The following is a 13,928-nucleotide window of genomic DNA, read 5'->3' as shown; positions in this document are numbered from 1 at the left end:
TGTTTTCTCAAGACGGCTAACGCAGTGACACAGGATTCGCGGTTCTGTGACTGTATCAACCCCACTTTCGCACAGTGAGTTCCTGTACCTCAGACGATTTGATACTCGATCTGTGTCCCAGTTTTGAGTGAGTGAGTGAGTACGGTTTTACGTCACTTTTAGCAATATTCCAGCAATATCACGGCGGGGGACACCAGAAATGGACTTCACACATTGTACCCATGTCGGGAATCGAACCCGGGTCTTCTGCGTGACGAGCGAACGCTTTAACCACTAGGCTACCCGACCGCCCCCCTTGTTTTGAACAATGTTTAGCTAGGTAGATCTCTACAATGTACAAATTAATTTCTTTATACTGTCTGCAAAAGTGTTTGTAACATGCCTGATATGTTTGAAAAATTATCTAGATCTATGATGTTTTATATATGATTGAATACGAGGTTACGAGGTTAAACACATAAGAACCAATTTCTATCGTATTCGTTGTCTTTCTTTGACAGGACCGTTTTCCTGAACAAAACATGAGTCGTTTTGGCTAGGAGCCGTTTTAGCCAGTACCCTCTATTTTTCGGTCGAAAGAGAAGTTTCGAGTCGAGGGAGCAATTATTGTGTATTAATGTAAGCAGACAATTGTAAAGAGTATTCATTGGTATTCTGACAATGGAAACAAAGACGACTAGGTCACTAGAAAAAACAAGATGTTTGTCTGTTGGACAAGTTCTTGTTATTTCTAGGTCTAACACATTTCAAAAAAAAAAAAAAACAATGACAAAGATCCCTGGTCAATAATTACCTCCCTGACAGAGAGAGTCACAAGTTAACTGATTATGTAGGTCACATAAAAGAATGTTAGAAGGCCCTCACGTTTTCGAGATTTCATGACATCGTCTATGTTAGATATCTGTTTCTTTGTTTCTTAGATATGTCTTGTTTTTCGCCATGTTATTTTCCTCTGAAAACACAGCTAGATATTGACCATTGTTAGTTTATTTTACTGATTTTGCATGGGACTGACGCAAATATATTTGGGCGCAAAATGCGAAACACGACGATACTTTGTCGTCATTTAGTTGTATCACAGAATTTTGTCAGGAACGAATTATAGATAGTGGTCTGCAATAATAATTTCTTCAGTGATATTGCAAGAGTTACTTCCCTTTGACGTATTCAGGAAGAAGAATGAGCAAGAAGTTTGCTATAACTGTCTAAAAATTGATGCAAGACCAACTTTGTAATTAAAAGGTATGTGGGTGATAGGGTGTATAATACTGTTCTGTGGCGTGTATAATTCTGGTTCTGTGACTCTGGGGAGGACTTGGTATATGGTATGAAACATCGTGATACTGAGTGACAGGAGAATAACACGTGTATGTCCTATTTTCGATCACTAGGATAAAATAATAACTTCTTAATAAGTTAACCGTTGTAGTCAATTTGTTCACTAACTGCATTACTCGTTTACAAAAGTATTGGCTGACACTTTCACATACATATAGGCCTTCTCTGTTCACAAGATATATTCACAAATTGGCTTACCATTTCACAAATTGCCTGATCTGTACACAGTGATACAAAAAAGTATCAATTGACGAGTTGTCAGTGTTTGTTCATGTAATGCTTGCCACTTGAATGACCAGCGTCAACACATTATTTAAAACATTTCGTATCATATTTACCCAGAAGGACATATTGCCTCAATTTAGGGCTGGGATGTGTCCAAATATACTAGGTACTGGGTACCTAACCATACCTGTGTACTTGCTACAGGTCTCAAGACTTGAGAACACAATGTCCAATCTGTAATTGTTATGCTGGAGCCCTGGCAAAAACTATTAAGATACACATGATCATGCATACACCCAAGTTGACTGTTCAACAGTTTTGTATCCTTACTCAAACATATTTAAGTTGGAAGAGATTTGTGAATGGTCACAAATTATTGTCATTTAACAATCTATCATGTGACAAACCACAGGTCAGGATAGTGCTGTGGGCACCCCTGTCCTACTCAGGATCTACCCAACCAGAGTTACCTGTCCCAGCCCTCACTCATTTCTCACCTGTGATACTCGCCTGGAGGGGCGGTCAGGTAGCCTAGTGGTTAAAGCGTTCGCTTGTCACGCTAAAGACCCCGGTTCTATTCCCCATATGGTTACATTGTGTGAAACCCATTTATTGTGACCCTCGCTGCGATACTGCTGGAATATTGCTAAAAGCTTAAACTCACTCACAAGGGGCAACTAAGTGGATTAGATGGTCCGACTTTGTGACTTGTTTGATTTACATGTGTTTGTGCCCCAACAGCATTTCTCCATCTATGCATGGTTTGTTTGTCACAGCATGTATTTACAGGTCACCTTGATTTTCCCGAAATATTGCTGTCTGCTGCATAAAACAACATGCACATCTGAAAGGAATTTCCGTTTTGTTCCAGATGATGAGATACATAGTACCAGAGTTGTCATGGTGACAGATGGAGAACTACACAGAATGCATCAACAGTGACTGTGTTGGTATTGGCGTACCAGCATATCACGGCCGATGTCAGATGTGTCACCATGCTCATTATAATCCATTGCCAGAAATCAGTATAAGTGATGTTTCCCAACAAGACTTGACAGTTGAATCTGACCCTGTTGCTCCATTCAAGTGCTTGATAGAAAATTGTCCTCATTTTGGGAGCCTTGATAAAGGACATTTATGCAATGAATGTTACAATACTCATCCTCACAGATGCAACACACTTCACTGTGAAAATGTCAGTCTTGCTAAGAATGACTATTTATGTGAAGACTGTCTAGAAAAACGTAAGAAATATTCACAGTTGGAAGGTGAAGGACATTCCACTGGAACATTTCAAGGTCAAGGACATTCCACTGGAACATTTCAAGGTCAAGGACATTCCAAGGGCACATGTTCTGAAGATGGAGCAAGTGGAACATCCAGAGAGTGGAGCTATGTCAGACCTGGTGAAGAAACTCAATATGTGAGTCCTGTGTGGAGAAAGTGTCTTACTGCAGGCTGTGGCAATTCAGGTACTAGCGCCAATGGACTTTGTCTTCAGTGCTACTTGAGGCAAGTTGACAGTGAGGGGCAGGTGTCTGCATTCCATGTGTGTCCTGTGACTGGTTGCAACGAGTCTGGATATCAAAAGTTGCATGGTTTTTGCAGAAAATGTTACAGTGCTGGTAAGATCATGGATAAGATGGTAATAAAGAAGTCTTCTGTGGCCGAACATGCTCAAAAGGGTGAAATAAAATGCACCACACCAAACTGTGATTTTTTCGGCCTAGAAGAACAGAATGGTCAATGCAGCAGTTGTTTCAATAAGTATCTGGATACTTTAACATTGGGTGCTACAAGTCTTCCTCAAACTGCTGGAAATCACGCCTTATCAAGCCGATGTAGAACCCCTGGCTGTGAGTTTTTTGGTACCCCAGAAAGGCATGATCTGTGCAGCAGCTGTTTCAGAAAGACGGGCAGAAGGGAGAGAAGTCGTCATGCCAGTGGCCCCCCAGGGTACCTGAATCAGGCCCCTGCTCTGCTGAATCTGCTTGGCAATAGCAGCAGCAACATAAACAACGTCTCTAGCGCGTCTGGTGACACCGCTATCAACAGAAGTCAGGTTCAGGGTGTGGACTCCCGACCTGGGGGTCCTTCCAGCAGACCTCTTCCAGGAGCATCTGATTCTACCAACACGAACACTCTTGTAATACCAGATATTCATGAGCCCGTCAACTCGGATGAACTGTTTGGAGAAGGACCCGACAGACATGACAGAAGCAGACCAACGATAAATATGAAAAGATCTTACAGCTCACCATCCGGGTTTACCGTGAGTGAAAAGGAATGCCAGAGGATGTGTGGGCGGAAATGTGTGGCTGAATGTGAACCTTACTGCATGAGCTGTTACGAAGATTTGAAACTGCAGCCACCGAGCAAGCCTCAGCAACACCTCCTAGGGTCGTATTCCCGCGCTGACCTTCGGTTTTCTAGTAATCCTTCACTTTCGTCTCTGTCAGATGTGTGTGAGTCCCCAGGATGTGACAAGCCTGTGTCTGGCTTGGCCTACCCGCTGTGTCAAGGCTGTGCAGAGCAAAGTCAAGAGAGTAAGGCCAGACCAAATGGAGCTGATGGAGGTCAAGATCAGAATGAACCCGAGGCAGGGGAAGGTACTTGCACTATGAATGAGCATGCTACACAACAAGGTAGAAATGTCTTCAGCGGTTAGTTTGTTTGTTCATCACTTAAATGACTTGGGTATGATTTGATTGAGGCTATATCAGTGTATATGTTTCATGACGTATTGCTGTCCTATGGTCCTCGACACTTGAAACAGAATCATGAAATATCGCAAAGATAACTGCATGTGTGCTAATACTTACAAAGTGCAAACAAGCCATTCCAGCAATGAGGGATATTATTTTCTGTAATAACAATAACTGCAAAGTGCGCTTTTCAAGAAATATCTACTTTGCTAGGGATAAACATCATCAAGTTTTGATTACATGGTTACAATCCGGGTAAGAATCAACAGGTGACTGAACGGATATATTTAGCATCAAACTTGGTCGATTGGACTTTAAGCACTACATCTGCACCTTTTTTTTTCTTTTAGTTCATGCTTGTAATGAATGTACGCTGCACACACTGCCAAATATCAGTGATGATGTTTATTGCTAGCAAAATGGATTTAAATCTTTGAAAAGCAGACATTGCTGTTTTATCATTCCTGCAAGTAATATTCCTTATGACTGATATGGCTTGTTTTCACTGTATAAGTATTAGCACACATATATCTATCTTTGTTAATTAATCATCACAATATTTCATGATTCTATTTCTCAAGTGGAGAGGACTTAGTGCTTTTGTGATAGGTTGGTTGGAACTTGACAGGATGGTGATCACCATTGATTTGAACTTCTGCCAACATGAATGACATTAGCAGGATATTTTACCATGGATGTTTTCCAAATTACCCTTTTGAAGTTTTTTGGCACATGTGACAAGAAGGCCAAGGTCATGTATGAGGTCAAGTTCAAGGACATAGATATAACACATTCACATAACATTGAGGTTGTACTTTCTTTGTTGGTAATTATATTTTCGAAAACAAATTAAACTGAAACACTTGGAGGGGGCGTGATCAACCTTATCTTGAAATCAGAACAGATGAGTTTTTAATTTCATGCCCAGGTCCGTCTGCAAACACATCGAATGAGATTCAAGCCCGTACAGTGAGATTGCTGTGTCATGCCTCTGTACCCAGAACGACTTCATTTGATTTTTGTGGCCATTTTGTATAACAAAAAATCATCCAATATGCATTTTCAAGATGTTTCAGTATAGTATTTAAGACCATGTCCGAAAACGTTAGGCCAAGATCAGCCAAAGGTCAAGGTGATTGTTCTGTTCAAGGTTATGATAAGACTTGATTTTGTCAATTCAGTTTCTATGGCACCATGGGCACTGGTACTATTAGCATGATATGGGTTCTTTTTAGTCCTACACACCAAAGGGTAGTGATCAGATGATCTAATACTTCATATCTTCTTGTTTATTCAGGTGAACAAACTGATGGCTTGTTGCCTGAAAAGAAGATGATATCTTTGAAGCCTTTGTCCTTGCTGCAGACAGACCTGTGCAGCATCCAGTGTGATTTCATCATCTGTCTGTGGAATAAACGCAATATTGAAACTGGTAAGGAGATTCGTACTTCATAATATAAGATAGCTACACAATAAATCGCAAAGTAACCATGGTAACCTTGATCCCTGTGTCAAAGTGACCATTAATCCAGAATAAATCACTATCTCTTCAGATGAAATAATGTATCAAGTTTGTTTCAGGAAACCATCCATTGCTGGATAAGATTGGAGAAGTGACTCAGACCCGAGATGTTTTTAGTAAGTACTATCAACCACAACTATGTTAATACAACACACTGTTGCCATCCCCCATGAAGGTCCAGATTAGAATAGGGCTTCAGCAACCAATGCTTGTCATAACAGGTGACTTACTCGCTGACTTGGTTGATGCATGTCTTCATATCCCAATTGCGAAGAAAGACCGCCTCCATGGTCTAGTGGTAGAGCGTCCGCCCAGAGAGCGGAAGGTCTGGGGTTTGATCCCCGGCCGCATCATACCAAAAGACGCTAAAAGATGGTACTTGTTGTTACTCTGTCTGGCGCTCGACGTTAAAGGGCTAAAACAAGGACTGGTCGGCTCGGAGTCAGTATACTGTGTCTCAGTGGGGTATTCATGTTGAACTGCGGCATGGTATCTCAGTGTGCTAACACTATAAATCGGCATCAGCCCGGACTAGTACAAGCAGCCACACACACGTGCATGCACATCGCTATTATCTTGGACGCGACATTAAATCCCATTTCACCTCACCTCACCTCACACAATTGCAAAGATCGATGCTCATGATGTCACTCACTGGATTGTTTGGCCCAGACTCGATTATTTACAGACCTTCACACAGCTGGAATATTGCTGAGTGCAGCATTAAACAACAGACAAACAAACACTATTGTCATTTCAGATCTTCACTCCTTATCATTCTCTATTTGACAGTGTGTGTGTATGGACAACATGATTATCAGGTATCTACAGAAGTGTTTGTTTGTTTGTTTGTTTGTTTACAGAAACGTCTCTCTCACACAACAAGGTGTTTGAGACAAGTGGAGGCCTGTCAAAGGCTGGTAGTGTGTTTCACTGTAAATATGACCATGCAGTGGACATACAGGTGGCCAATGCCCTACTCAGGTGTGTCAAGCAGGGAGAAGCGGAGGCCAGTAAGAAGGCCACACAGAAAACCACACAAAAGGCCACACAAAATACTATCACGCTGTTCCCAGTTGCCTACATGGGTGTGTAGTCTTCTTTTGTCTGCCTTTCACTGAAATAACTAACTTCCTGATAAAGGGTTTCAGCTTTACATGAAACTCCATGTAGTCATGAAAATAGCAGAATAAGAATTCAGCACGTCCAAAACTGCCAATCAGTCTGATTTTGGTGAAGTTCTTCCTTAAGTTGACGTGTGTGCGTGCGTGCGTGTGTGCGTCCCGAAATTGTTTCTGGAGCATAACTCAGAAACCGTTAAATATTTCTCTACGAAACTTTGCATGTCTATCAGACTCATGCTGAACTGGTGCCTTTTGCTATTAAGGAATTTTATAAATTTTTATTTATGGCAACAAAGTGGACTTAGGTTCTATAAGGGTGCTGTTTGTTTCTGAGTGTAACTCAAAAACTGTTAAATAATTTCTTACAAAACTTTGCATGTTTACCAGACACTTACTGAACTGGTGCCTTTTGCTATTTAGGGGTTTTGTAAATTTTTATTTTTTTCGTTTCCATGGCAACAATTTGGACTTAGGTTCTGTAAGGGTAGTGTTTGTTTCTGGAGCATAAATCAAAACCCATTCAATACTTTCTAACAAAACTATGCATGTTTACCAGACACAAACTGAACTGCCTTGTGCTATTTAGGAATTATAGAAATTTTTATTTTTTACGTTTCCATTGCAACAAGTTGAACTTGTTAGTGCTGCAATTAGGCCATTTACAAAAAGGCCCAGTGAACATAGTTCACAGGAGCTAATGCATTACACACAACCGGACATGTCATATTGGCGGGGGATATGAGTATTTCATGCTTGTTTTATTTGGCCTTAACCTTTTGACCGGTTAAGCAGTGGTAATTATTACAGGATTATTATTGGGGGCCCAGCCATCAAAGGCGCTATAATTCGCTGTGCAGAGTTACGTCTCTTGGGTATGTCAGAAACCTATGGACATGGGTACGATACCCAGTTTCCCCCCATGACATTTCTGGATTTGTTAGTACCATACCTGTACTTGTGGGTTTCATCAAAATGGTAAATGTCTGAGACGTGCATCACTTCGGGCTTTCCTGCCACATTAAGCTGACATGATTTAACTGGAATACTGTTCTCACTTTTACATAAGGTAGATTTGAATCAGTTGGATATTAAAAGTCCATATTTCTTTGAAATAATTGTAAATTGTTGGGTTTTTTTCAAAATAACCGTTTCTCTTCTGCTGTGGTTGGAATCAAGGTAACTAGACTTGGTTTAGCTTGATCTAGACTTGCCAAGGCTTTAAGTGAGAAAAAAATCTATATCTATCTATCAGGATGTAGGACTATCTTAATACAGATAAACACACTAGGGCTGGGACGAGTCCAAATTTACTACCCAGGTACCCACCCCGCTATTACCCGATGCTACCCAGCTACCCACTGTAGCTCTCAGGAGATGTTTTTAGCATAGCCCTGGCAAAACGTATTAAGATTCATGTATTAAACAATCTGGTCATTCATACACTGAAGTTGAATTAAGTTATATCTTTATTCAACCATATGAAAAATCAGAAGGAATGGGTGCATAGACAGAAAGAAATGCAAACATTAGTGACTTGAACTGTAACCAGAGAGTTCTAGATAATTTTGGTCATTAAACAATATATCACGTGACTAACCACGGGTCCGGGTAGTCCTGTGGGTACCCAGGTCCTACCCAGTACCCACCCGACCTGGGTACCCGAGTTAACCGTCACAGCCCTAAAAGACATCCTTAAGTTTCATCTACTTGGAATCTAAATAATATCAAAGAGATGCAGTTTACCGCAGCTAATATTTCTATCAAATCCCATGTTCAGAGGACCTGCGAAGAGATCCGGCCATGTCCACCCGAGTGAGCATGTACGTGATATCTTACATCCAAAGTGTCACCGGCTACACACAGATGCTCAGCAAGTTCTGGCTCTGTGTCGACTCCGTCGACACCAGCAACAAATGTAAAGAAGAATACATCAGAGTCAAGGAGGAGAAGAACAAAGATACACATAAAACCAATCAATCGGGTAAGTAGGCTGTTTAGTGGTATCTTGGTTACTTGTGTGTTGATTATCTCCCCTCATCTGTTTTTCTTGATGGATGTGCTCAGGTTTGAAGTTATGTTCTCAGTGTGAGTTTCTGTAATGGAACTAGTTGTGTATCAGGAGGTTGGTATGCCGTACCTAGTGTAAAAGTAACACTTGATGATAACATCCTTACTCCCTGGTACTGTTAGAAATCTAATTGATTGATGACTGGGAATATTTTGTGGCACACATCTCTTGATTCCAACAAGATCACAATATCAATGCACTTAACCTTATGCCTATTATGGATGGGGACATCTTTCAAAGGCAAGGACGAATAACTGACTGTTACTGGAATTTTGTGGCTCGATCGTTGCGCCACCAGTGGCTATTACGTGTTTTGTCCCTTCTGTGTCCCTCGTTATGAGATTCCACCTTGCATATCACTTGCATTTTCTTCAAACAAAATGGCAGCGCTCAGTCAAGACGAGGTCATCGATAAGTAAGATCTTTATTGTAATAAAATGAGTCTTACCTTGTGAAGTGCATCAAATCATTTGAGCACCTTGATTAAAAACATGAAAAGATTACAAAAATATCTGTCAACGCCTAATTGACGGTACACATGCTCTGCTAATACTTTGATCGACTGAATCCTCACAGCAGTCGCCATACTGCTTATGGACCGGATGTCAATTTCGTTACACGATTTTGATTGGACTATGCATTGACTCGTTAGTCCAGCTACAATGTAACTCCATACTTTCAGCCTAGTTCGGAAAGGGTGGAAATTGGACTTTTACAGTCAGTTGGGACCCTTGCCTCAGGAAGATGGGATCGGGATTTCAGTGTCAGATTTGAGAAAATCAAACATGGACAGCCTGAACTATGATTGATCTTTTACCAGAATAGAAATTCCAGTTATATTTAACATGCACTCCACTGCTGATAAATTTGATCACTTGATAATGAGACCCATGAAGATCAGGGCTATAATAGGTCTTCAGCAACCCATGCTTGCCATAACAGGCGACTATGCTTGCCATAAGAGGAGACTATGCTTGTTGTAAGAGGTGACTAACGGGATTGGGTGGTCAAGCTTGCTGTCCTGGTTGATGCATGTCATCATATCCCAATTGCATAGATCCACACTCATGATATCAATCACTGGTCATCTGGTCCAGACTCGATTATTTACAGACCACCAAAATATAGCTTGAATATTGCTGAGTGTGGCATTAAACAACAAGCACACAAACAAACAATTGTCGATGACTCCTACAACCATGCTATTTTACATTTACAATATGAACTGTTTTTGTCCAGTGTGTCTCAGTGTATGTGCAGTATTTTGTGTCTAGTCGTCCAGGCAACAACTCACTGCTTCATCTATCCACCATGGGGATTCCAGGATAGAATGGACCCCACATTGCTGACTGTCATGACGATGATGTGGTGCCTTTGTCATTTAATCATTGTGTGAAACATTATATTTCAGGTTGTCACCAGTGCAAGAATTCTCCAGCAGGTGAGAATCATTCTTCCATCTAAGCTAGTCTTCAACATTCTCCACCGATAGGCAGCTTTTTAAATATCAAAGGTTTTCCTATTTTTTATAAGGACTTGTGACTAAAGTGTGATAATCGACCTCATGCAGGATGCCATTATGCTTTCAGTTTACTTTTTTTTTTTTACATTTTTATTGCATGTAAATATTTTTTTTCCAGTTTTCAGTATACTGTTATGAAATAATAACTTTATGTTCTTTGTAGCCAAGTTGAAGCCCTTATCTGAGAAATGTACGGATCACTGTGCAGTGTTTTGTATCCAGTGTTTGAAGATCGGCCGCCGTGACCGGCTACACTGCCCCCGACATGGTCCATGCTTCTCACCAATAGGTAGTGTGACTTCTACATTGATGTGTGACCCCAGGGCCATATTAAGCATGCCAAATGGATTAATATGTAGTTTCTTTGTATTTGAGGAAGGAGATTTTTTTAGAAAACATCAAAACATCTGTGTATTTAACTGTCAACAAATGTGATTCTCTTTAATGCAGGGATGTGAAATCTCTGCGGACATGCGAGATCACATTTTTTAGAACAGTTGTCCTCTGAAAGAATCATCTTCCACGTAAAATTATAATCAAAGATTTATAAAATATTATCATGTTTCAGACTTTTGACCGATAGAAATGCTAAGCAAGGCATCACACATGTCATAGTTTCATGATTAAAAAGTAAATAGGATTATTCCTACTTACGGTATCGATTTAAATGACCAATGACTCGAGAGAGAGTACAGTGCACATATTGTCCTGTTTTCAATCAGAGCTTTCAGCATCATATGCCTATGCCTTTATTATTATTCATGACACAATACTATTATCGTCGGATCATAGGTTTTCGGACATCAATCGTTTTTTATCACGAATACTTGCACTATAACGAGGGGTGTGGCATCACACAGAAATTGTAAATACTCAGATGATTGCTTGTTTTTAAGATCATGTTGTCTTTTATAAGTGAATTTACAGTTTTCTCATGTGATTATCGAGAAAACTATGAATGTTTCTTCAGCGTCCAAAAACCCATAACACAGGGATAAATGTTTGCAATGTTGTTGGGTTTTTTTTCAACAAAGGTAAGTACAAGGTAAGTTTTTTTTTCAATATGCTTCAACTTTGGGAAAGGGTCAGACATTGCATGCTTGTGACAGTTGTCCTTGTGTCTGGGGGATGGGGGAAGGAAGTTTGTGGCAGTACCCAGCGGGTAGCCGGGTGCGTGGAAGCTCTGCCTGATTTTTGAAAAGTACTGATTTAACTTAGAAATTTTAATTATTGAACATTGAGATGGTGTGAATGTTGTCCAAACCGCACGAAATTGCTTAAAATGCAATCAAATGTTTCAAAAGACCCCCCTGCAATTTTCCTTTTTTGGGGTGAAAACCTGCTCACATCCCTGTTAATGTCTCGGAGGACTATGTACATGGCATGTTGAAATAGTTATATATATAATTATATTTTCTAGAACAGCACAGTGAACAATATTTGCCCATTGTGGTTCTGGAGCTCTAGAGTACAAAAAGACAAAAACATCATCCTAATATCATGTGAAGGGAAAGTTTTTCATATGTCAGTTGATTGAATGCAAGTGTATGAGGATTATGAATCAATTATTCCCATATAACTGGTTTGTGATCATATTATTGAGTGAATTTAACTCAGTGTCCTTGACGTGAAAGCATTATCTCTACCTCTGAGTCTACAAAAAAATAGTATGTTTCTCGATGTTCTCCAGGCCATGAAAACACATATGCCATTCTTGTGGCTGGGCTTGACAAGTCTCCCAAAGTAACGGAACTGTTTGTCAAGGATGCTGAATACATGAGCAGGGCATTGCAGAGTGAGGATATCATCGGAATCAGGTGAGTAGTATGTAACCATGGTAACCCTTACATCTATTATCAGTTAGATATAATTGGTGTGGTATGAATGTAAGGGAGAAGGTTGTGTTTCCGTTAGTCTGCAATCTCGAAATTGGGAAATGTGGTCAGTCGTTAACCTTTTCAAAATTCACTATAATGGCATTCTCAAAGACATAAACAAAAATATAACTGTGACTACATTTGGGGTTAGAGGGCAAATTTGAAGATTCTTGTAATGGCCACTTCCACACTGATGGCAGCTGAGAGTGTAAAGGATGTCTTCAGGTCCATAAAAACTGGCAGTGGCAGGTCCCCCCTTACCAATTTTCCTTTTCCTTATCTCGACGTTTGATTGGTCGATAAAATCTTAATGAAAATCAAGAGCAGGTAATTTGAGATTGCGAGAACTACAGGAGTGGATCCAGGGGCTAGTGTGGGTTTACCAAATTGTGAGCCCAGGCGATACAGAGGATGTGTCTGTAGGATGTTTTGACTGTATTGTTTTGGCCACAGGAAGGAGAACATACGGGTCATCACCCCTGCTACAGAAGGATCCATGAACGAAAAGGTGATGAAAGCTTTCTCCGCTCTGCAGAAAAAGATCCACCAAAACCAGGGCCCATCTTTCTTCTATTTCTTCTATTCTGGGCACAACGACAAGACGTCCCTGAAACTGGGGAAAGGCAACGATACAATCAGCCCGAGGAGATTGAAACGAGAACTCAGCAAGCTGGACGTGGAGGAGATTGTGATCATTCTGGATTGTTGCTACAGCGCTGGAGCAGACATGACAGTCGAGGTTGATGAAGAGGATTTCTCGTTGTCAATAGGTAGCTGCTCAAAGGATGACACCGAACCGGAAATATACGTTCCCAAATTGTGGAATCTAGAGGAAACAGAAGAGTCTGGGTCAAAAGGAGGAGACACCTGCGTGTCCCAGTGGTCGTCGTCCATGAGTGAGGAGAAGTCCTACTTTGGCCATGAACAAAGCTTCTTCACGTGTAGCATTGTGAAAGCATTGAATGCAAAGTGTCCCCTGGACAAAGATCGCTGTGGGCAGTGTCAACAGTTCAGACAAGAAGTGATGAGGGCAGATGGAGTGTTCTTGAAGACAGTTCATGAAAGCGTGGATTACCACGTTCAGATGCTAGCACAGAAGAAGTACAGACAACAACGTCCTCAGCTCGAGGGCAACCATGATGACGTCCTCCTTGCATTCCATCGTTTCTGAACATGATGCTCTGTAGGACTGGAACACAAAGTGATTGTAGAGCGAGGACTACCGGTGCTCTAGGCTGAAGTATGGGAGTTAGGGAGGGTGGGGTGGTGGGGTCAAGGGGTAAGATTCAGGTAGGTCATGAAAAAATTACACTGAAAGAGGTGTGGGGAATCACTATAGGGGGCATGATAAATTAACATTGTTACATAATCTCCAATAAATCTCAAATAATTTTGTTAAAAATATGAACATTATTTAGGTACTGCTCAAATATTATAGGGAGGGGGGTAATGAAAAAGTGTTTTATGTATTGGGGGAGGGGCAATAAAGAAAATGTGCAATTGCTACGCTGGCTTCGTAAAACAGGTTCTGATGACATGGCATTGAA

The 13,928-nt window shown here is 40.8% G+C and overlaps 1 protein-coding gene across 2 annotated transcripts; it reads left to right on the top strand.

The window, feature by feature from the left end:
* Positions 1-1,044: 1,044 nt before the first annotated feature.
* On the top strand, positions 1,045-13,637 carry LOC139472430 (uncharacterized). Of its 2 annotated transcripts, none has more exons than XM_071254919.1 (10): positions 1,045-1,242; positions 2,435-4,172; positions 5,566-5,700; positions 5,850-5,906; positions 6,654-6,878; positions 8,692-8,895; positions 10,394-10,423; positions 10,668-10,793; positions 12,195-12,321; positions 12,835-13,637. In XM_071254919.1, the coding sequence occupies exons 2-10, from the start codon at positions 2,474-2,476 to the stop codon at positions 13,550-13,552; spliced, it is 3,321 nt and encodes a 1,106-aa protein (XP_071111020.1). In that variant the 5' UTR covers positions 1,045-1,242; positions 2,435-2,473; the 3' UTR covers positions 13,553-13,637. The 2 variants fall into 2 exon arrangements, with proteins under 2 accessions (XP_071111020.1, XP_071111012.1); XM_071254911.1 differs by having other exon boundaries at positions 2,435-4,226.
* The last annotated feature ends 291 nt before the right edge of the window (positions 13,638-13,928 follow it).

Source organism: Haliotis cracherodii, unplaced genomic scaffold (assembly GCF_022045235.1).
Source record: "Haliotis cracherodii isolate W230 unplaced genomic scaffold, xgHalCrac1.p SCAF_1, whole genome shotgun sequence".
NCBI lineage: Eukaryota > Metazoa > Mollusca > Gastropoda > Lepetellida > Haliotidae > Haliotis > Haliotis cracherodii.
The sequence above is the reverse complement of the archived record's forward strand: the minus strand, read 5'-3'. Positions and strand labels throughout refer to the sequence as shown.